This window comes from Protopterus annectens, chromosome 5.part0 (assembly GCF_019279795.1).
Source record: "Protopterus annectens isolate FY-2018-M chromosome 5.part0, PAN1.0, whole genome shotgun sequence".
Lineage (NCBI taxonomy): Eukaryota > Metazoa > Chordata > Ceratodontiformes > Protopteridae > Protopterus > Protopterus annectens.
In genome coordinates, this window is record NC_056735.1 from 1,107,683,009 (window position 1) to 1,107,707,305 (window position 24,297).

Below are 24,297 nucleotides of genomic sequence, written 5' to 3' on the forward strand. Positions count from 1 at the left end.
ACGTCTGTTGGTTTCTGTAATAGGTAGACTCCCTGGGACATTTATTCTACAATTTGAACAAATGCTGTCAGGAGACTACGTAATATAGTATCCAGATCTCTAAAATTTACTGAATACACAAGAAAGAATAAAGTCCAGGCAGTGTTCGTAAATATTGATAAAACGATTTTAGCTATTAAAAATAAGAAAGCAAAGAAAGTGAACAGGGATAACAATGAATACGAAAGGGGGACAGCTTATCCCCTTCCTAGCAACAATTGGGGGCATGTTGTGGATGATGGTGTAAACAATGATTGGGTTGAAAGTGAAACTAATGAAGTTGCTGAAGTTAGCAATAATCATGATCAAGGGGCCCCTTTAGAGGAACCTCTGTGGAGGTCCCAATGCCTTTTGAACCAAAAACAACAGGGGGGGGGATCCAGAAAGGGCAGAGGATGGATAACTTGAATTACCAGAACTCCCATCCACAGAGGGGGAGACCCCCAATGGGGGAGGGGAGCAGGAGCGAGATGGTAAGTGAAGATGGGGGGGGGGGGGGCAGCAATTAACCATAACTATGTCATTACAAATGTACATGGAGATTTTAAAATTTTCAACTTAAGTACTGCTGGCATTACACAAGAGTGGGCTGACTTGTTCCAAAAGGGGCTTAATTTTGTCCCGCTCAGGAGACCAAAAATATAAAATTCTTTATTAGATTTAAAAGTTTTTGTCAGGAAATTAAACTTGCGACTTTATTTTGACACCAATATTCAATTTGGCCATTCTGAAATATGTAAAAAAAAAAAAAACCAGCACCTTTAACCCTCTCCGGCATCCTATGTAACAAGTATTTGAACGCTTATGTGCCACTCAGATTAGACAGGCTTATGGAAGACAGAGGGATTTATTTTCCTCACATCTATCCCCAGAAGAGAAAAATCTATTAAATAGTATCACAAGCCCGGATAAATGGGGAGGGTTGCGTCAGGAAGGGCATCCAGCATAAAACTTCGTCAAATAATTCATGCGGACACCAGTAAATATTTACATACTGGATTGGTCAAGGCCCGGGTTAACAACGACCACCACCAGTACTGTTAGCCAACAGGGTGCTGGCGGAAATTGGGCTACTGTTGGCAGAAGGAGGAGAAGAGGCGGAAGGCATGGCCGAAGGCAGGAAGAGAGGAGAAAGGCTATGACTGTGGTAGTGAGGGTTGGAACTTTGAATATTGGCAGTATGACTGGTATAGGGAGAGAGCTAGCCGATATGATGGACAGAAGGAAGGATGGTATATTGTGTGTGCAAGAGACCAGATGGAAGGGGAGTAAGGCTAGGTGTATCGGAGGTGGGTTCAAAATTTTTTAGCACGGTGTGGATGGGAGGAGAAATGGCGTAGGAGTTATCCTGAAGGAACAGTATGCTAAGAGTGTTTTGGAGGTGAAAACAGTGTCAGATAGAATGATGTTTATGAAGCTGGAAATTGATGGTGTAATGATGAATGTTGTCGGTGCATATGCTCCACAAGTTGGGTGTACGATGGATGAGAAAGAAAACTTTTGGAGTGAGTTGGATGAAGTGGTAATGACTGTACCCAAGGGTGAGAGAGTGGTAACTGGAGCAGATTTCAATGGGCATGTTGGTGAAGGGAACAGAGGGGATGAGGAAGTGATGGGTAGGTATGGTGTTAAACAAAGGAATGCAGAAGGTCAGATGATAGTGGATTTTGCAAAAAGGATGGACATGGCTGTGGTGAACACGTATTTTAACAAGAGGGAGGAGCATAGGTTGACATACAAGAGTGGAGGAAGATGCACACAGGTGGATTATATCTTATGCAGGAGGGCCAGTTTGAAGGAGATTGGTGACTGTAAAGTGGTGGCCAGGGGAAAGTGTAGTTAGGCAGTATAGGATGGTGGTTTGTAGGATGACGTTGGTGATCAAGAAGAGGAGGAGGAGTGTGAGGGCAGCACCAAGGATCAAATGGTGGAAACTGAAAAAAGGTAATTGTGAGGTGGAGTTCAGGGATGAGTTAAGACAGGCACTGGGTGGCAGTGAAGAGTTATCAAATTGCTGGGTAACTACAGCAGAGCTAGAAAGGGAGACGGCTAGAAAGGTGCTTTGTATGACATCTGGACAGTGGAAGGAGGACTAGGAGACCTGGTGGTGGAATGAGGAAGTACAGGAGAGTATACAGAGAAAGAGGTTGGCGAAGAAGAAGTGGGAATGTCAGAGTGATGAATAAAGTAGACAGGAGTATAAGGAGATGAGGTGCATGGCAAAGAGAGAGGTGGCGTAGGCTAAGGATAAGGCATATGAAGAGTTGTATGAAAGGTTGGACACTAAGGAGGGAGATAAGGACCTGTACCAATTGGCTAGACAGAGGGACCGTGCTAGGAAAGATGTGCAGCAGGTAAAGGTGATAAAGGATAATGAGGGAAACACTCACAAGCGAGGAGCGTGTGTTGAGCAGATGGAAAGAGTACTTTGAGGGGTTGATGAATGAAGAGAATGAGAGGGAGAGAAGGTTGGATGATGTGGGGATAGTGAATAATTAAGTGCAATGGATTAGCAAGGAGGAAGTAAGGATAGCTATGAAGAGGATGAAGAATGGAAAGGCTGTTGGTCCAGATGACATACCTGTGGAAGCATGGAGGTGTTTAGGTGAAATGGCAGTGGAGTTTTTAACCAGATTGTTTGATGAAATCTTGGAAAGTGAGAGGATGCCTGAGGAATGGAGAAAAAATGTTTTGGTACCAATTTTTAGGAATAAGGGTGATGTGCAGAGCTGTAGTAACTACAGAGGGATTAAATTGATCAGTCACATCATGAAGTTATGGGAAAGAGTAGTGGAAGCTAGGTTAAGAAGGGACGTGATTATTAGTGATCAACAGTATGGTTTCATGCCGGGAAAGAGCACTACAGATGTGATGTTTGCTCTGAGAGTGTTGATGGAGAAGTACAGAGAAGGTCAGAAGGAGTTGCATTGTGTTTTTGTAGACTTAGAGAAAGCATATGACAGGGTGCCTAGAGAGGAGTTGTGGTATTGTATGAGAAAGTCGGGAGTGTCAGAGAATTATGCAAGAGTGGTACAGGATATGTACAAGGGTAGTGTGACAGCGGTGAGGTCTGCGGTGGTAGTGACAGATGTGTTTAAGGTGGAGGTGGGATTACATCAAGGATCAGCTCTGAGCCCTTTCTTATTTGCAATGGTGATGGACAGGTTGACAGATGAGATTAGACAGGAGTCCCCGTGGACTATGACGTTTGCAGATGACATTATCTGTAGTGAGAGTAGGGAACAGGTGAAGACGACCCTGGAGAGATGGAAATATGCTCTAGAGAGAAGAGTGAAGGTCAGCAGGACTAAGACAGAATAAACGTGTGTGAATGAGAGGGAGGATAGAGGAATGGTGAGGATGCAAGGAGTAGAGGTGGCGAAGGTAGATGAGTTTAAATACTTGGGATCAATAGTTCAGAGTAATGGCGAGTGTGGAAGAGAGGAGATGAAGAGAGTACAGGCAGGATGGAGTGGGTGGAGAAGAGTGGCAGGAGTGATTTGTGACAGACGTGTACCAGTAAGAGTGAAAGGGAAGGTCTACAAGAGGGTAGTGAGACCAGCTATGTTATATGGTTTGGAGACAGTGGCATTGACAAAAAGGCAGGAGTTTGAGCTAGATGTGGCAGAGTTAAAGATGTTAAGCTTTGCACTGGGTGTGACAAGGGTGGACAGGATTAGGAATAAGTACATTAGAGGGTCAGCCCAGGTTGAAAGGTTTGGAGACAAAGCCAGAGAGGCAAGATTACATTGGTTTGGACATGTGCTGAGGAGGGATGCTGAGTATATTGGGAAAAAAATGCTAAGGATGAAGCTACCAGGTAACAGGAAAAGAGGAAGGCCTAAGATAAGGTTTATGGATGTGGTGAGAGAGGACATGAAGGTGGTTGGTGTAGCAGAGCAAGCTGCAGAGGACAGGAAGAAATGGAAACAGATGATCTGCTGTGGCGACCCCTAACGGGAAAAGCCGAAAGAAGATGATGATGAGTATCATGGGGGACAAAAGTATTCGACTTATGAAACCTGACAAGGGGGGTAGTCTGGTGGCCATGGATCAGTGAGTGTATATTGAGAAAATGTTAATAACTCACTTATATAGTGAAGCATACAAGGAAGTTTCTGTTAGCCAACAAAACACTGCATACAGGAATACTGACATCACATTAAATGAACTCCTACTTGACAACCAGATCACCCTTTCTGCGTTGAACTTTATGCAAAAGTACAATCCATGGACCCCAACGATATTCGGGATTCCCAAGATCCATAAATTTATCACAGATCCCCCCGCTAAGACCTACAGTTGATGCAAAAACATTTTCATTGAAGAAATTTATAGACTTAAACCGGGTCATGAATAATTGTTCCCATATTTTAAAAGATTCATGGGACTGTCTTAGGAAAATGGAGGAAAATCTATATTCTGATCAGTTAATTTTGGCCACAATAGACATTAAGGATTTATTCACAGTGATCCCCCATGAGGAGGGCATTATGATGTTTTATGACTTTCTATGTGGACACACTAGCATTAGTCACTCAAGAATTTTGATGTACAGGACCATAATGGACCTCATTCTCAAAAATAATTATATTCTTTTTGAAGGTCAATTATTCAAGCAAAATTCAGGTGCGGCTATGGGGGCGTTATACACCCCCTTATTCGCTAATGTTTGTCCTTGCCCAGTGGGGAAACGTCCTTGGTATTCAGGTCTGGACATTTTAGACACTAAGTTCTACGGCCGTTACCTTGATGACATACTTATCTTCTGGGATGGCACGTATGATGAATTACAGGAAATCTTTGAGTTTTTAAATTCTAGTACAAGTTTCTTGCAATTCACAATGGAAACCAATGAAGAGAGGATACACTTGCTTGATATCACCATAGCTAAAGATAGAGAGAAGCACAACATTTACATCCTCCTTATATTGGAAGCCAACATACTCTAACTCCCTTTTGCACTATAATAGTGGGCACCCTTTACACCAAGAGATCTTTGGTTGAAGGGGCAGGGGGTTAGGTTGGCAGGGATGATTAGTGACTATCAGACATTTTTGGATGAAGTGAACATATTACAAGATATGGTAATAAAATGAGGGTACCCGAAACAGTTCACGGAACCTAGACTGAATGAGGTGATAAATAAGAGGTTGGAAGGGTAATTTTTCCCACTGTTAGGAAAAATAGCCCAGGTAGAAAGGAGAGGGACAGAAGAGGTCCAGGATCTAGAAGTGAAAAGCCAATTGAGGCTGTATTGGTACTTTAACCCCCTTTATGGCAGAATAAAAGATATAATCAATCAAAAGTGGGTATTGTTTGATTTTGACCAGCACTATAAAAGTAAGTTGGGTGACAAACAATTGATTGTGTACAAAAGGGACTAGTCAATTAAGAATTTACTAGAAACAGGTTCCTCAGGCGAGATGAAAGGTTGTATGAGGAAATGTGGCCGGTGCACACAATGCCCTTATATTTAGGAAAATCAAGTAATCAATATTTTGGGTTATGGAAGGGTATTTCTTAAATAAAGGCTAAATTGTACTAGTAAATGTGTGATATATGTGGCTATCTGCCAGCAGTGTCAACAATTTTACATATGGAAAACAATTAACAGCCTTAATAAAAGAATCTATCAACATAGGTATGACATCAAAAAGAAAAACATCAAAAATGCACTGTGGAAACACATGATGGAGTTCCCTGAACACCAGTTTAAATTTAGTGCCCTAGAATAAGTGTGTAATAAGGGGAGGAGGGGCCCGATGGATTTACTCCTTGAATACAGGGGAGCTTATGTGGCAACTGAGGTGCAATGCCACTCACCCCCCAGGGCTTAATGAAATGGTGTTTATTTCTAGCTATTTAAAATTAAAAGCGGATTTTCACATGTGAGGTCAATGCATGTCAGTTTTATATTAGAAGTTTATGCTCTATATCCGTTTGCACATTATTTTCACCGCCCAATGCTTTTTAAACAATTCTAGGTCAGTTTTACATTTATTAACTTTTATTTTATGAAATTAGAATTTTGTATGTTTTAATGAAGACACTGTTGTATTGTTTGTGAAAAAAATGGGTCTATGGGTGGTTGCTGCTTTAAAAAATATGGCGGGAAGTTCAATGATGTCACAGGATGTGATGTGGTTTTATCTATTTAAACTGCTTTGAATGTTATTATGCTTATTCTGAAGAAGTCTTTTGGCTCTACAGCCAACAAAAGCGCTCAAATAAAGTGATCTGTGGACACCTGTGTGCCATATTGCTCTATTATCTGGTTCTACAGTTTTGGTGTTTGTCGTTGTGTTTTTCCTATAGTATCTATTACAGGTAGACAGATTTCTGCAGATAAGAAGAAGCTGTGTGTCTATGTGTATGTGGCTTATTAATTCAGTTTACTGGTGACAGGTAGCTGAGAAGGACTTAGTCATACAAGTAGCTGTAAGAGGTGGACGTATCTATGAGTGAGTGACTGAGCATTTGCAGATATGCAAATAACCTGAATTGTGGGTGAATGAAGGAAGGGGACTAGGAGAAAACGGTGATTATCTGCTGGAAATTAGCAGAATTTGTTACCAAGATAGTCGCTCTTATATATACAGAATGAATACACTTTACCATTTCAACAGATGCCCAGTTTACCAAATGATGGAAATGATATTTAGCAACACTATGGGCCTCGACAACCTCACCTGTGTGAAACCATGAAAGTTGTATTCACTTGTTTGTTATTAGGGTAGTCTTTTGATTATTGGTACTTTGGTACTTCATCAGATTAAAATATCTGTTGCAACCATAAAGAATTAAGTTCCGTGTGTGTGTGTGTGTGTGTGTGTGTGTGTGTGTGTGTGTGTGTGTGTGTGTATGTATGTATGTATTTAACTGTACCGCATTCTGTCTCTGGGCAGAGATAACAGTATGGAGCCCAATGATTTCACACCTAATTTGCATTTATTATATTATCAAATGCTCCTAAGATCCAATAAGCAGAGACACGGCCGGCCTTAGGCATAGGCGAACTAGGCGACCGCTTAGGGCGACATACAGGCCGGCCTTGCAAAGGGCGCATTGTATGTATTTATTTTAATTCTAAAGTTTGCGCTCTTCTTGGCACTGGAACCAGAGGGTGGGGGGTGGGGGGGGAGGCACGGCAAGCAACCTTCCACTTACAGCTGCAGGTTAGTCAGGAGGCTTTAAAAAAAAAAAATCTGTAGTTTGTTGTGTGAGTCTTCCTTAAGGAGAAACGTCATCAAAATGCATTCTGCAGTTCCGCGCGGAGTTTAAGTCAGGCCAGCCGTTTAAGAGAAGAGTTATGTCTCTGCGTGTTTTTGTTTGGATTATAAAATTAAAGATGGTAAGTGTATGTTTCTATGTGTAATTTAAACTGTTAATTTCTGTATGAGAGAGAATGTATGTGGGTATGTGTATGGAATTTAAACTCGCTGTTTTGTTTGTGTTAGATATGAAATGTGTGTGTTGCTGTGTGAAAGTAGGTGTGTGTGTGTGTGTGTGTGTGTGTGTGTGTGTGTGTGTGTGTGTGTGTGTGTGTATATGTATGGAATTAGACTGTTAGCCGAGCAAGCTTGGGTTTAATGACAATATTTAGAGTCTTGATTAGCAGTATTACTAGAGGGCTGTAGAATGGAGCCTGCAAAAGAAACTCAAATGTTAGCTCTCTATGGGTGGTTCTTAAAACTGTGACTGCCAGGAAACGTAAGGACAATGAACTTTAGGGTGGTAGGTGGCAAATAATGGTATACTTGTGGCACTGCTGTTTCAAGGATATTATCTTTAAACATACTCTAATTTACTTAGAAAAACAATAGAACAGCAGGTTTACGTCAACATGCATTTTGTGGGCTATATTAATGTCTGAGGTTAATAGCTGAGTGCAATCTTTAGTGAGTTACTAGAATCACAGGGAGCAGGGTAAAACATGTGACAAAAAACGGAGACATTCTGTAAAACAAGAGACAAATGAGAGGTAAGGTGATTCTCAGCGCCACGACCTATAAAAATGTAATTATTGCTCTGGTATGAGATGACAACAGATCTGTGCATGTCTTAATGTAAGCATTTTTGAAACTACATTTATGAGGTTAACTTCGTGGATGACAATATTTTGCTGGGGAGGATGCTGGTAAAGTTTGGTGCTGGTGGGTGGCAAGCCTTCTCAGACTCAAACAAGATCTTTTTTTGTTTATTTTGAACTAAAATGCCAGAAGGGAACTGTGCAGTAGTTGTTTTCATTTCCCTTAGAAAGACTGCGTAATTGCTTTCGCTAATATTTACTGTAACTGTAGTTAGTTGATTAAATGACATCCATACTTCATTTGAATTACATTGTGATGCTGTTTATTATTTTTACCATTGCAGTGTTATATTACTATTATAGTTTGCTGCATAATTGGATCTTAAATAACAGCATTACTGGTCCTACCTCACTTTGTTATGTTGATAAGGCTTTTGCCCTAAATTAAGGTATTACTTCGAAATTCATGTTGTGTTAAAGAGTGTATTTCATACATCCTTCACTGCGTGTATGTGTGTGGTGGGATGGGGGCGCCCGTGACCCTTTTGATTAGTGTGGGAAAAAGGTTAACTGAGAAAACATCACCTCCTTCAAACTATTCCATTTTTATACATCTGGTTTTGTTTGGATCATAGCTCTCAAACTTTCATCTGCAGAATGTGGAACACTACCTGTCATAATACAGGACAAATGGGTAAAATGTGGAACACTTGCTAACGGCTTACTAATTTCAAGTAGAAAGCTCACAGGATGGTTAAAATTTACTACTTTATGCTTATACAAAGTCCTGTTTGTAAATTAATATGGTTCAGTACTATTTGTCATGAGTGTCGATTTAAAAAGTTATTAACACTGAATGTGTGATTGACCCCTTTGTTATGGAACAGTGAGGAACTTGGATTCTTTAACAATCAAAATGAAGAAGGGATTGTACACTTGAAAGGCATGGTCTGGATCGTGCTGCCAGCATAGATTCATGTGACTATGTTGATGTACTTTAATAAATCTACCATACTTCTATAATTCCATTCCCCATTCTTTTAGATTATACATATTAACCTACTGTAGTTATCATGTGTATAGCTCCTGGTTTAGACCTTGCATCTCCATTATCTTGGAGATCAGTGTTCCCAGAACTGAACTAACATATAGGTATTATTTATTTATTTAGTTAGATTTGTTGACCATGGTGCAGCAGTAATCCAGCTAGACACATTTCATGCTTTGCCCAGGAGAGAACACAAAAATGAAATAGTGTTTAAGATTCTTATGACCGATCTTCTTCTTCTTTCGGCTGCTCCCGTTAGAGGTCACCACAGCAGATCAACTGTTTCCATTTCCTCCTGTCCTCTGCATCTTGCTCTGTCACAGACCGATAACATAGTTTAACAAGGTCATACAATTGCTGACATCAAGCATACACACAATGGTTGAAAAAGAGTTATGGTACCCCTCTCCCTGGTTTTGGGACACTAACATTTGGATATGTCATCAGATGTTCAAGTGCTTTACAGATGTCAGTAAGGTCAAAAGCATAGCTAGGGCAGCGTAAATGGGACAACTGCTACAGTTCAACTTAGTGTTGTAATTCTATTTTTAAACTACATGACAACATAAGTGGTGTAACTCTTGTATAACATAAATGTCTGGTAGCTACAGAGGGAAGCTACAGTCCCAAGAGGGTACCTGTTTGCTATGCACACAATGCATGAATTTGTTGTGGTATGCTGAAATCACTAAGCTGCAGTTCTGCTTCCTGTTCTGTGGCTTAGTATTAATAGATGTCTGTTTTGCATTACACTGACAATGACCACTGCAGATTGATGACCATAAATTTTCTTATTCTTTATGATCCCATTTTGTATGTTGCAGCCTGCCATATTTCCTTATGCTTAGGTAAAAAAAGTCTTTATGGTTAAGACTTTCTAAACTAGGTCCGATATCTAATCTAGCTATTTATCTTTCTGCAAGCTTGTCTGTGTAGATCTATGGTTGCAGGGAACTGGACCGACTGCGCACCTACACCAACATCTGCTTGTCTGACACCATTTGATCAATGCACACAGATGGTTGATAGGTGGATGTGAGATTGACAATGTCTGGATAGGGGGATTTCCCTTTCCCCAGGGATTGTGTGATCTTGAAGTTGTATCTAATTAGCAGGGGGTGTGGGGGTGGAGTTGGTTTGCTTCACTGCCAGGCAGTCTCTGGAACATATGCAGAATGTGTCTGCATTTGTAGTGTCAACATTTTTATATCAGGATTCTGTGTGTTGGTGTAGATGCACATTTGATCCAGTGCCCTACACCCATGTGTGTGTGTGTGTGTGTGTGTGTGTGTGTGTGTGTGTGTGTGTGTGTGTGTATGTATGTGTGTGGATTGGATTGCCTTTCTGCTGGAATATCATTGTATTGATTATTGAAGTGGTGTTCCAACCTAACCAGATATGCTGCTAAGTTTGGTAGAGGTGATGGACAACTATCGGCATATGTAAAAGGTGAACATACATATCCAAACTCTAAAACTGTTGTGCTCATCCATTAGTAAACCTCTTTGCTGTCCCTTATTCTGTCTGACAGAACAGATTGTTGTCGATCTTGTGCATTGTAACACTACATTTATGCTATATATTTGATTACGGTCAGTCAGTGCCCAGTGTTTGTTGTACATGCTGGTCAGTGATGTGCTGGTGTGTAAGGCTTGCTCCCTTTGTTACACTATGACAAAGCATTCACTGATTTTTCAAGCATTTAAAAAAATTGAAAGAAATGACTGGAGTAGCTTTTGTGGGAGTGACCTACCTGTGGGCGTGGCTCAAATAGGGGTGTTCCTTGAGAACAGCATGGGTGGGGCTTAAGGGGCTCCAGAGTACTACTTCGCCTAGGGCACCATTTCAGCTAAGGCCGGCCCTGAGCAGAGATGAGATGTTTGGCTCCCTAAAGATTGTACATATTAGAGGTTCTTCTTGCATTTTTATAAACTTACTGTACATCATGTAGTATACATGTGAAATGGCATCTTGACTTCTGGGATGTTCCCTTCTATGCAGCATGTCTGGTAATTATGTAAAGCCTTTTATTTCAGCATAGTGAATAGCTGGGGTGGAGGGGGTTGCAAATGCCTCTGATTTCCCTTTCCCAGAATATTCTTGTTTTGTTGCATATTTTTGATATGTTCTTTATAACATTTGTGGTTTTCTGGCAAATGCTTAAGGACTGCAGTCAGTAAATAATAACAGCTTTTTAAGTTTCCAACTTCATATCTTTCAAAAACCACAAGCTAATAAAAAACCTGTTACAAAAGTATAAAAGCAGCTTTTTACAAAGCAACATTTAACATCTTTTCCTAATTTTGGTCCTTTCTCTCTCTTCAGTATTCCAAATATTTTCAGCATTGTCAAAGATTCTTGTGGTAAAAGGTTGAGAGCTAAGGTCGCACTGGATTGTTCTGAAAGCAGTAAGCTGAAATACATTACTGGGGGGGGGGGGCATTATTTACGCATTTGCAAATTTTTTTATTGCAATCCAACAAAAGTAGCTATGAACTGTTGGCATGTGTGTGCGTGTAGATACAGATATATATACTTTTTTGTGTATGTATAGAATTTTATATATATATATATATATATATAATTTTAATGTATTACAGTCAGGTATCAGTGGTATACTGTCAACAGTCTAGTTATAACTGATGGGTTTGGGGGCTCTCTGGATAAATATGATTGACCAACTAAAAAAATGGACTCAAACACCATGAAAGTAATTTAATAACCACAATGCTTTCATGTTAACCCCCCTTTATCAGTGTGAAAATATCATGTAAATACAATCTCTAATTTAAATAAATTCAGATAAAATCTCAACACAGCCCTATCAGAACAGATCAATTAATCAAATTAAATAATTAAAAACACAACCCTTATATAAATATACCTCAATAGATATCACTTTAAATACATTTGTCTTTGTTTTAAAATGGGTTTAATGCTATTCACAGCATCAATTCCTGCAAATGGGTAATCCAACCATATTTGTTCACTTCCAGCTTATTATTTACATCAATACCCCTTATACTTTGTAAAAAAAAAAAAAAAAGAAGTTATGTACTCACCATAATATTCCATCTGAGTTGTTGCTCTTCATTTGTCTTCAATCTGTGGGTTACCAGATCTGGCACGGATCCAACTCAGCTGCATATCCAGCAGCTGGTCCGAGCTCCAAGCTCCTCCCCTACCCGTACTGCCCCTGTCTCCTTCTTCCCTTCAGATCGAGTTTGCTGCCTAACCTAGCATCAACACCCGACACAACACCTTGTTCCATGCTGAATATTTCTATAAGCAAGAAAGGGAGACTAAGAGGCACACTAGTGGTGACCACATCCTCTACTCGCCAGACCACCACACAGTCTATGCAAGGCAGGGGGAAGGAGGGAGAGAAGGGTTGAAGACAAATGAAAAACAACTCAGATGGAATGTTATGATGAGTACATAACTTCTTTATCTGAAGTTGTTTTCATTTGGTCTTCAACCTGTGGAACAGAGTCCCCAGCTACTTAACACCTGGGAGGCCTACATGGAAAGATATTCCACAGCATGGTGGAGCCAAAGAATGCTCTGTTCCTGGACATGATGTCCAACTTACAATGTGAGATGAAAGTAGGTGACAAAGCCCAAATAGCTGCAGAGCAGACGTCATCTAATGAAATTCTGAACCAAAAGGCCGCTGAAATAGCCATAGATATAGTGGAATGTGGCTTCACATGACCTGGCGGGGATAACCCCCTAGCAGAATACGCCAATGTAATACACTGGGAAATCCAATGGGCAATGGTGACGTTCGATACTGGTTTCCCCAAAAAAGGGTTACAGTAGGAAATGAAGAGTTGATCAGACTTATGAAAGGATTTAGTCCTGTGCAGGTAAAAACATAACTGTTCGTGCACATCCAACAAATGCAATTTGTATTCTCCCTTACTTTGAAAATTTGGGAAAAAGACCAGGAGATTAATCACCTATTAATATTAGACTACGAAGCTACCTTAGGAAGAAAGGATGGATTACTACACAATGATACCCTATTACTTTGAAAACTCATATAAGGAGGCTTGACCAATAAAGCTTGAAGCTCGGAAACACTCCTGGCAGAAGTAATAGCAACCAAGAAAGCAGTCTTAAAGGACAAAAACTGAAGGTCCACATAGGCTGCAGGCTCAAAGGGGGATGAAACTAGAGCTTGCAGAACTAACGTGAGATCCCACGGCCGGGGGTCAAAGAACAAAGGTGCTTTTTAAGAAGGTTTTGCTAAGCTTAGAAGATGCTGAGGAAGCCGTGTTATCACCTACATGAAAATTAGAAATTGCTGCTAAAAGGACCTTAACCATAGAAGGGCTCCCACCTTGCTGAAAGATCCCTGCCAAAAAATTCTAAAACTGCAGAAACCGGAGCAGTGAAAGGATCTAGGGCACACTGTGAAGCCCAGATCGAAACATGTCTCCATTTGCTGGAGTACACCCTTCTGGTGGAAGACTTATGAGCCGCCACTAGGATCCTTTTGACAGGTGAAGATAAGCCGGGAGTCCTGACTATCATGGGAACTGCAGCAGCCAAGCAGCAAGCTTCAGACTGTCCAGGTCTGATGGAGAATCCCTGAAGGATGAGAAATAAGATCCTGAACTGGATCTAATGTCCATGATGGAACCACCAGGTGAGACCACAGAGACGGGAACCAGACTTGGCGAGGCCAGAATGGGGAGATGAGGATAACTAATCTCCCCAGCCTGTGAGCTTTCTGAAGAAATTTTGGCATTAAGGGAGGAGGAGGATAAGAATACAGAAGGCCGGGGGACCAAGCATGAATCAGAGCATTTCCTGGGGCATTATCCAGTGTGGGGTTCAGAGCATAAAACTCACTGCTTTTCGGGTTGGAAGGAGAGGCGAAGCAATAGCAGCAAGGCTGACCCCACTTGAGAAAGATCTGTTTCACTACTGAAGGATTCAGAGACCCACTCATAAGGCATCAGAATAGACTTGCTCAACCTGTCCTCTAGAATGCTGGACCTCCCCGGAATGTGTGTTGCCACCAGGAAATAGTCTGTGGAGATCGCCCACTCCCACAATCTCATGGCTTCGCAACATAAGGGATAAGACCTGGTTCCCCCCTGCTTGCTGATGTACCAGACCACAGACATATTGTCCATATGGATAGCAATCATCCTTGGAGACACATGGGCATGGAGAGCCTGCAACTCTAGAAGCACCACCCTCATCGCCAGGATGTTGATATGCAAACTGGTCTCATACGGGGACCACGTGCCCACCCCCACACCCTAGTAGGGAGGCTACCGTGGTCACCATGGCTGAGGGGGAAGGCGGAAGAAAAGAGCAACCCCGAATAAACTCCAAAGAATGAATCCACCACAGAAGAGAGCCCCTGCACACCCGAAAGACTTGAATGGGGTGTGACAATGGGAGATCTAATATGGACCATTGAACGGCGAGGGTCCACTGAAGAACCCACATGTGAAAATGAGCTGTTGGGTAAAAGATTGATCATGACTGCAATGGACACCAGCTCCCTTAATACCATTTCCACTGCCGGTGACTGGGCTTGAAGAATACAAAGGACATGTGAGACTGTAGTTTGAATAGTGTTCAATCGAGCCCCAATTAAATCTAATACTTGACCCGTGGCTACTGACAACTTGCTGAGATTGATGGTAATGCCCAACCACTGGGCTAAGAGAAAAAAGGAATCCCTCACTTGGCAGAGCTGATGCCTGGAAGGGGCAGTGAGGAGCCAGTTGTCCAGGTAGGGGAAGACCTGTACACCATGGAGTCTCGGGTAAGCGCTACCACTGCCATCACTTTGGTGAACACCCTGGGGGCTGTGGTGAGACCAAAGGGGAGCACTCTGAACTGGTAATGGCTGGGTCCCAGCTGGAACCGGAGAAACCTCTGAGAATGCCTGTCCATTTTGATGTGGTAGTATGAATTTTGAAGGTCGATCGAGTACATCCAATTGCTCTCCTGCAGGAAGGGCAGGATAGACTGTAGGGTGACCATCCGGAATTTCGTCTTGGCCACTGAGATGTTTACGATGGAGAGATCCACGATGGGTCTTAAGTTGCCCTTCTTCTTTGACACCAAAAAGAACCTGGAATAGATGCCTATTCCAGACTGGTCTGGGGGGAAGGGTTGGATGACTCACTTTTCTAGCAGCTTTGCAATTTCCATTGCTGCATCCTCCCTTTGCGTGGATGGAATGTTCGGGGAGGTGTCTGGGTGGTGGAGGTGGCTTGAGAAAGGGGATTGAATAGCCTCTGGATATAATTTGCAACACCCAACGATCTTCTGTGATGGACTCCCAGGCTGTTGGGTGTAGTGAGAGGCAGCCTCCTACTGCCTCCAAAGACAAGCAGCCGGGCAACCCTTAATGGTTGCTGAGCAGGTCTCTCAGAGAAAGTCTCTCAAGACCCCTGATTTCTGCAATCCCCTCTGCCTCCAGGGCAGCATTTATCAAATCCCCCTCTGCCCCTGGGGGAAGAAAGTACTGAGTGTCCTGGGAATAGCTTTGAGATTTCCAGAACCACATCTTCTTGACCCCTCACCGATTCCTAGAGGTTTGTTGTGGGGCCAAAAAGCAAATCCCGATGGCAGAGTCTTCCTGTCCTACTCAGTCTGATCGAAGGTGTCACGTACCAACTTTCCAAAAAGGGTGGAACCATCATACAGGGCATTCGTAAAAGATGCCTTAAAGGGTTCCCAAAAGGCACAGAGCTACAGCCAGGTATGGCACCTGATGGCAACGCCTGTACTGGCAGCTCTAGTGGCGCCCTTGGTTGCATGGGAGAAGAGACACATAGAGGTGTTAGTGATAGATGCCAGGGTAGCCATTCGAGAGGAGAACACTTTCTTGTCCTCTGCCGACATGGACCCAAGGGTAGACTCAGCAGTCTCCTCGACTAAGTCTTGCTGCAGCCTAACCACGTGCCAAATAATTAAGCGCACGCACAAAAAATGTCACTGAAGTGTTCACCCACTTCCCAAAAACAGTCCATCACCCTGGACTCTCGGTCAGGAGGATGAACCATAGTGCTCTCCTGAGCGAGCTCCTTCTTAGTGGCAGCTATCTCCATCATGGCATCAACCGGGGATCCCTTGGTCCAATGGGTCCTGTCCATAGGGGCACTCAAAATTTTGTCCGGGTGTTTGGGAATGGACTCCACCGTGTCTGGTTCCTTCCACACCTGAGAAGTAATAAGATCCACCAAAAGATCCACAGAAGGGACATCAAGGAAGTAGAGGGTCCTGCACCAATTACCTCCAGGAACAGTGATTCGTCTGGGTTAGGTTTTTGGGCAGACCACCCCCCACGCTGGCGAAGGATTTCCACTATATTTCCAAAGGAGACATCCCTGAGGGATGACTGGTGGGAACCTTCCCCTTCCTCCAAATCAGTGTCAGGGACTCTGGGTGGGGTGTCCAAGTGCCTACTTCTGCACGTACATTTGCAAGGAACCTCCTCAGTGGGGGCTTCTGGGGAGGACTCACCAATGTTTCACTGCTCCCAAGTGGGAGCACTCTGGGGCAAAGAGGCAGCAGGCTGTCCCTGAGATGGCAGGATGGCCGGGTCCACATCAAACACAGAGGGAGCAGGGGCAGACTCTGAAGATGAGATCATCAGGGGTCTAGACAGGATCGAGAGGACCCTCTCCACCATGTTGAAGGCCGAAGGGGAACAGGTCTCCCTGAGAAGGGACAATGGAAGGAGCCGTAACCCTCTGACCCAATGGGGGAGGCAGAGCCGGGTCTCCAGGTGACGAGATTCCAAGAGGAAGGCTCTGCTCCGAAAAACTTGCAGCCGACACCATTCCCTTGGATCTGGCACCGAGGCTACGGCTTCGAGAGCCAGATGGATCCGAGCTAGTTGGATCCAACCTGCTCGAGGCCTTGGCAGGCATCGAGGTACAAGGTACCATGGGAGCTGACCCCCCAACTCAGAGTGTCCTCAGATCCAAGGGCTCCGAAACCGGAGGTCGGATCGGAGAAGGAGTATTGGGGATGAACGCAGACTGCATGCTTCCCGCTCCGGAGGGAGAGGGGGCGGGCAAGACTCCCATCTGTATATGAGTGCGGATAAACTTTCACATCATCCTACTCATTTTCACTTCAGAAAGACTGCGGGTGGAGCAGGAAGTGGAGGTCACTGACACCAGCCTACAGAGGTGGTGAGGGGAAGCCTTTGCCAATGACCGGATCCAAAGCTCCTTAGAGAACTGAGGGGAATGCAGCTGGGGAGACTACGTCCTCAGAGTCGACCTTAGTTTAGCTAGAGGGTCCACTGAGGATGAGCGATCTGGGGAACACTTCCTCACCCTGTCCTTTGACTTAAAAGATTTGTCTCCGTCTCGGACCTCTTGGAGGGAGGTTGAATCCCAGAGGCCGGGGCGGTGATGGAAGCAGAAGCCAGGGCAGAAGAGGCCTGAGCCCTGGCGGTAGGAGGGGGAAAAAGGGCCTTCACAATTAACTTATTCCTCCTGTCCATCAGTGTCCGGGGATTAAACCCAGCACAGATGGAACAGGAGGTCTCTAAGTGGGCAGCCCCAAGACGTTCAATGCACAGAGTGTGGCTATCACTGGTTAGAGCTTATGGGCAATACACTGTGCATTTTCAGAAGCCTGGTTTGGGGGTTTCAGCCATACTCCCAACCAAAAATCCCAACACACACTCATGCATGCAGAGACCACATACACGAAGATAAAAGAAATTTTTTTTTTAAACCGACACAGAGAGCGCGAGGGAGGTAGAAAAGGAAAAAGGTTTTAAAAAGGAGTGTCAACAGAGGTAGAAAAAGTCAATTACCCTAAAAATGTAGCCTAGAGCATGGATCACAATGCAGACATGAAGTGCGGCAGAGGAGCTTGGAGCTTGGATCAGATGCTGGATATGCGGCTGATTCAGATCTGTGCCGGATCCAGTAACCTACAGGTTGAAGACCAAATGAAGACAACAACTTCAGATCTATATCTATTACTCTAAATTTAAAAATATGATCCAATCCATAGTAAGCCACGTGTCTAGCAAAAGCGTTACTGCTAGTATTTCTTCATATGCCAGACTGATGCTCAATAATCCACTCTTTCAATTTCCTAGTGCACTTTCCCAACATAAAATCCTACACGTGTCGTACATGTAAGCCAAGTACACAGTATTACAAAAGCAGAACATCTAAAGACATACTTTTTATTTGTGACTGGATGTACAAACTCATTACTAACTACTATAAATTTCCAACAGTTACAGCATGGGCATGTACCAAACTTACTGCTTATTTCTACTTTAGTGTTATAATCCATATCCTTATAATAAAGTCTCTTTTTCAAGTTACAGCAATTTTTATAAGTGAAACTGGGTTTATTTCCAATAAATGTCTTAAGTTCAAGCATAGCCTCCAATATCAACAATTATTTGATATCATTTTTTTGCTAACATCCATTCTCCTATTACACTCTGCAATATAATGTAAATTATTCTGTATATCCCTCTGAGCTGAAAATTCTCCTTGATTAGTGGCTCAAGTAAAAAAGGGCTTGGCTGAACCCTCTCTCTCATTCATCACTTCTTTTGCAAGTTCATTAAGGGACTCAAAATTATAGCCTCTATCTTTGAATTCTTGCATCATATTTTCCATGTGTTTGTTAGATTGAAATTCATCGGTGTTGAGTCTAAGCCTCACTAACTGGCTTTTAACAATACCTTTAAATGTATGGCCACCATGCATACTACTTTTATGTGTTGACCCCTTTCCTAAAGATGCTAGTGTGGATATCATTTTCATGCTTCTCAATCTTCACAGCCAAGAAGCAGATCTCATCACTCGCAAAATACGGAATAGATTTATAACTGTCCATCCGCTTTTACATCCAAAGTTTCTGTTTGCATTTTGTGGATGATGTCTTCCTCATGTGGGAGGCATAGCAACAAAAACTAATTGTTTATCAAGTTTTTAGATGCTACTACTTGTTTTTTGAAGTTTAACCTAAATTTTGTGAGTGATGAGATCTGGTACTGGTTTGCTTCTGAAGGTTCCATAGTATCTTCATATGGCAACTGAAAAAATGCACCCCATTCTAGAGGTTCCTCCTTAATTTGCGGACATAGTGTTCTATCATGTTGTGATGTTAACAGACTTGGACTTTCTACACTAAATCCTTATCTTGGCAGGTAATCTATAACTTCAGTTTCTATTTAACTTATCCATTACTAAACCTCTTTTCTACTTTCTCACTTTTTCTTATTTTTGTATTGTAAAATTTTCCATATCGAGATGCCTTTGCCTGTGCTTCTCTTCAAATATCTTTGGTATTGTTTTTACATATTGATTAGTTTTGTTCTTTACATAAATATTGCATCATACTAAATATTTTTCTTTCCCCGATTCCATATTTCTTCTTCATATGTTTCCTGTTCCTCGTGTTTCTCCTTACTTTGGGGATTCATTGTACCATGTTGTTGTTTGTCATTCGGCTTTTCCCGGTAAGGGGTCACCACAGCGGAACTCTAGTCCGCTAATGATTGGCAGTAGATTTTTACAAAACGCAGAGGTGCCAGCTCGACGCGCAACCTTCAATGAAGGCACGCCCATTTACGCACGCATGTCTTTCGAACGCTACCCAACCGTGGGGAGAACATGCAGACTCCACACAGAAGGCACTCCCAAGCACAGCCGAGAATCGAATGGGAGAACCTCTTGCTGTGAGGTAACAATGTTACCCCCGTGCCACCATGGCATTCATAGTGTGATATAACCTGCGTTAGACTTTCTACACTAAATCCCTCAGTTTGCTGGTATTCTATAACTTCAGCTTCCATTCATTAACTTCTGCTTCAGCAATTTTCTGTTCTACAGTCCCCCTTTGTGATCTTATTTTTTTTTTTTTGTGAAATTTTCCATATCTGGGTACCTTTGCCTGTATTTCCTCTTCTAATATATTTGGCGCTGCTTTTCTGTATTGATTAGTTTGACTTTCTCCTTTGTATACTGCGCTGGTGGTGCTGCGGTAGCACTGTCGCCTCACAGTAAGACGCTGTCCAGTTCGACTCTCAGCTAGAGCGTCTTCTGCGTGGAGACATGCGTGAATGGGCGTACCTTCGTTCAAGGTTGTGCGTTAGGGCTGGCAACTCAGCACGTAAAAATCAACTGCCAATCATTAGCGGACCTGAGTTCTGCTGTGGCGACCCCTAACTGGGAAAAGACGAAAGACACAACAACATACTGCACCATATCAGATCTTTCTTTCCCATGTCCACTGTTTCTTTTTTATACCTTTCAAAAATCTATGGATTTTGTTCTTTATATTTTCGTACTTCCTCAGTTGCTTCTTTTTATAAACAGCCCAAGGTGTCTTGGTCTACATAATGTTTTTCATGAATTTGTTATATTAATGAAAAAATAATTACATCTGAAGGTTTTGACAGTTATTTTTTCTTTCTTCTGATTTCTCTCAATCTTTTTGTACATCTTCTCTCTGGAAATTCTGGGCTTCTTGCATAACAGCAGTAACAATACAAAATTGCTTTTTTCATCCTCAATAGTCTGCTCTAACATCTTTAGGTCTCTTTTTGTTTTTTGTATATTATTACTACTTTCTACAAAAAAGGGCCTTCCTCTCCCTCATTCTTGCCTAACCTCACTGTAGGAATATTTGTGCCTTTGGGATTCTACACTCATTGTTTCCAGTCCTGACACAGTACGCCTACCAGGACTGGGAAAGTTTTTATCCTGGGTCTTGTGCACCCAGCTGTCTTTTTTTATTTTTTAACCTACTTCTGTCCATGATATATGCTATATAAAATAAAGTCTATATACCAGTGTCGATTTGATGAGATTGTGTAAAAACAGTGTTCACCTTGTGAAGGTACTCACCAAGTCTTTAGGAGGAATTCAATTCCAGCTACTATTCTTTGCTTAATAATTTTATCATCTGTCCATTTAGACCCCTTATTGCCTTATAATGTGCAAGATGCCATAAGAATCATGGAAATGTCTCTATTTATTTTTGTTATATCTGAAAGTGGTTCTGAAACATTCTGATAAAATATTTTAAATTGCAAACTACTTTTATCGTTTGTCAACATTTTGAATGTCACTGTACTGTTCATCAGCCTTTGGCCCAGGTCATGGCTGAGGAAAGTCTTTGGACCAGTTCATCTATCCAGTTAAAAGTTAAACAGATAATTAACTTATTACTTTTTATGCATCACAAACTTTCATACCTAAGCAAAAATCAACATTTCAATTAAAGTTTTGTACATTCTCTATGGAAATGACTATTACATAATACACATTTGAAAAATACACACTTGTATACTCTCTCCAGTTGTAATGTGTGATTAGCTTTTATCAGTACCATACAACTTTCATGATATTTATTAAACATGTAATTAGAATGAAAAAAAAAAGTCTCATGCATTTGAATGACATGCCTTACCACGGCTCTTTGCAGCATCTTTCAGGCCAGCAAGGACTACAGGCTTTAAATTTTCAGCAAGAAACTTCCCCTCAAGGCCTGGGAACAATGAACTGAAATAAGAATGGAAAATGATGAAGGCACTTACTTCAACTGTACAAAATAGCTGCTGAGTACCTGTCCACGTAACAGCACAACAGATTACAATGCTACAAAACATGGCAGTAGACGTAAGGAAAATTTTTATGAATACACAATTTTATCAGGCTTCCCTCTTGTGTTACCTGGAGGCTATATATATTTAAGCAGACAAGCAAATTCCCCACATGGGGTTCAGGAGTGAACCCCTCCATGACTTCCACAGGCTGTAAATTTGATGAAATGTAATTTCAAAGTGCTTGCCTTTGACAAACTGGACAATTTGCAAAAAATATCCTTTGCTTAATGTGAAAAGTCAGCTATGTGGTCTTCATGTCATCAAAATACCAAAGTACAATAGAAATTGCACGCATAAAGCAAATCTTTTCCAGCAGTGCCATTCCTCATCTTAACTGATTTTACTGCCTGGTTGAAATGGCTACAGAAGTGCTGACTGACACAAAGTACAGTTTTGTACCTACCATAAATGTAGATGTCCGATAGATATGCATCTGCAGTCATAACATATAGGTTGTCCTGCCTCAGGCAGCCCTTCGGTCAGCCGGATTCCAAAGTCTGGGTCTGGCCTCGGCTGATGTCGCACTTCCCCGACGTCAGAGCTTCTGGGGTATAAAGGCATCAGCCGAAGCCATTTTCCTTAGCGTTTCTTGCCCCAGATGCCAGGTGCCCTCTAGGAAGGCTAAATTTGGATAAATGTTGAAAATTCCAAACAGTAGCAAACAATATATATATATATATATATATATATATATATATATAGATAGATATACATATATACATACAAACAAATACACCATAATAGATTCCCCCAGCTAGCTGAAGCAGGGGTAAGCACCCTAGGAGTACCACAGAGGGGAAGGAGGGAGGGTAATCCTGACTGCAGATGCATACCTATTGGACATCTACATTTATGGTAGGTACAAAACTGTACTATGTCCTTCAAGGATGCATCTGCAGTCATAACATATGGGTAGAATACCATAGCCAAACTGGGGGAGGAGGTACTAAGATAAGGATGGTGTAGTTAAGATCCCCTGTAAAACTGCAGTTGCAAAACCTGCTCGGGATCTGGAGTATAAAGGTAGATTGTAATGCTTGGCAAATGTATGCACGGAGCTCCAAGTAGCAGCTTCTAAAATGTCCTTGGTAGCCACCCCTCGTAGGAAAGCTGTAGTGGTGGCTGTGGCTCTTGTGGAGTGAGGCCTGATATTTTCAGGAGCTGTCTTTCCATGAAAAGAGTAGCAAAAACGAATGCAATTTCCTATCCATTTTGAAATTGTCTGTTTGGAAATTGCTTTTCCTTGCACTCCATTTGCATATGCTACAAAAAGTTGGTCAGTTTTTCTGCTGGTTTTAGTTCTGTCCAGATAGTAGCGTAGTTGTCTGTGTACATCCAAGGTGTGCAATAGTTTCCCCCCCCCTGTTCTGTGGGTTAGGGAAGAACGTAGGCAAATGAATAGCTTGGTTCAAGGATACCCTGGATACCACCTTTGGCATGAAAGTAGGATTGGTTCTTAGAGACACTCTATCCTGGTGAAAAATAAGGAAAGGCTGCACTGCCATTAGTGCCTGTAACTCGGATACTCTTCTTGCTGAAGTGATTGCCAGAAGGAAAGCAGTTTTCCAAGATAAGAACTGTAAGTCTGCTGATGCTGCTGGTTCAAAAGGGGGTAATGTTAATTTTTCCAGCACAAAATTGAGATCCCATGTAGACAGAGGGGGTCTCCTTGGAGGTTTTACATTTTTGATCCCTCTTAAAAATTGTCTGAGGAGAGGGTGAGAGAAGACAGGTGGATCCATGTTGTACTCTGCTGAAACTGCTGAAGCATGAATCTTAATGGAAGAATAGGACAGGCCATTGTGGAACAGTTCTGCTAAATATTCTAGGATGTGTGCTAGGTTTGCCAGTGTGATATTTGTACCCTTTGATGCGCTCCAAATGAGGAATCTCTTCCATTTAGCTGAGTATGTCTTCCTTGTGGAGGGTCTGCGAGCCTCCAGGATAATGTCCTTGAACCTCTGAGATAAAACAGTTTTGTTTTAAGCAATTTTCCAGGCAGTTAGCTGCAGTGTTTTCAAGTTTGGATGCAGGGTCTTGAAGTTGTTCTGCGTTAGAAGAGGCCATAGGGGTAGAGGCCATGAGTTCGCCCGAGACATGCTTCTCAGTAGCGGGTACCAGTGCTGCCTTGGCCAGTCTGGAGCTATCAGTATCACCTTTGGCTGTTCCTCCCTGATCTTCAGCAGAACTTTGTACATCAATGGGAGAGGTGGAAAAGCATACACTGTTAGGGCATTCCAGCTGAAAGAGAGTCCACCCTCCAGGCTTGTGGGTGGTATACTCTTGAGCAGAATTTCTTCAGTTGGTGGTTGAGTGGGGAGGCGAACAGGTCTATCTCTGGCATTCCCCATTTGCTTGTTATGATTTTGAAGATGTCTGGATGCAGCATCCATTCGTGAGCATCTGTGGTAGTTCTGCTTAGGCTGTCTGCTAGTGAATTCTCTTTTCCTGGTACGAATTTGGCCTGCAGCCGGATGTTGAGATTCAGGCCTAAGTTCCACAGATCCATTGCCATCCGGCATAGAGGGTAGGAATGCGTGC

At 42.4% G+C, this 24,297-nt stretch overlaps 1 protein-coding gene across 1 annotated transcript in view; it reads right to left on the reverse strand.

The window, feature by feature from the left end:
* SACS (sacsin molecular chaperone) overlaps nt 1-24,297 on the reverse strand; it is a 1,519,772-nt gene that overhangs the window by 301,083 nt on the left and 1,194,392 nt on the right. Inside the window, exon 8 of the mRNA XM_044070971.1 lies at nt 21,561-21,652. Within this exon, the coding sequence (XP_043926906.1) occupies nt 21,561-21,652 (92 nt within the window). The remainder of the gene's footprint in view (nt 1-21,560; nt 21,653-24,297) is intronic.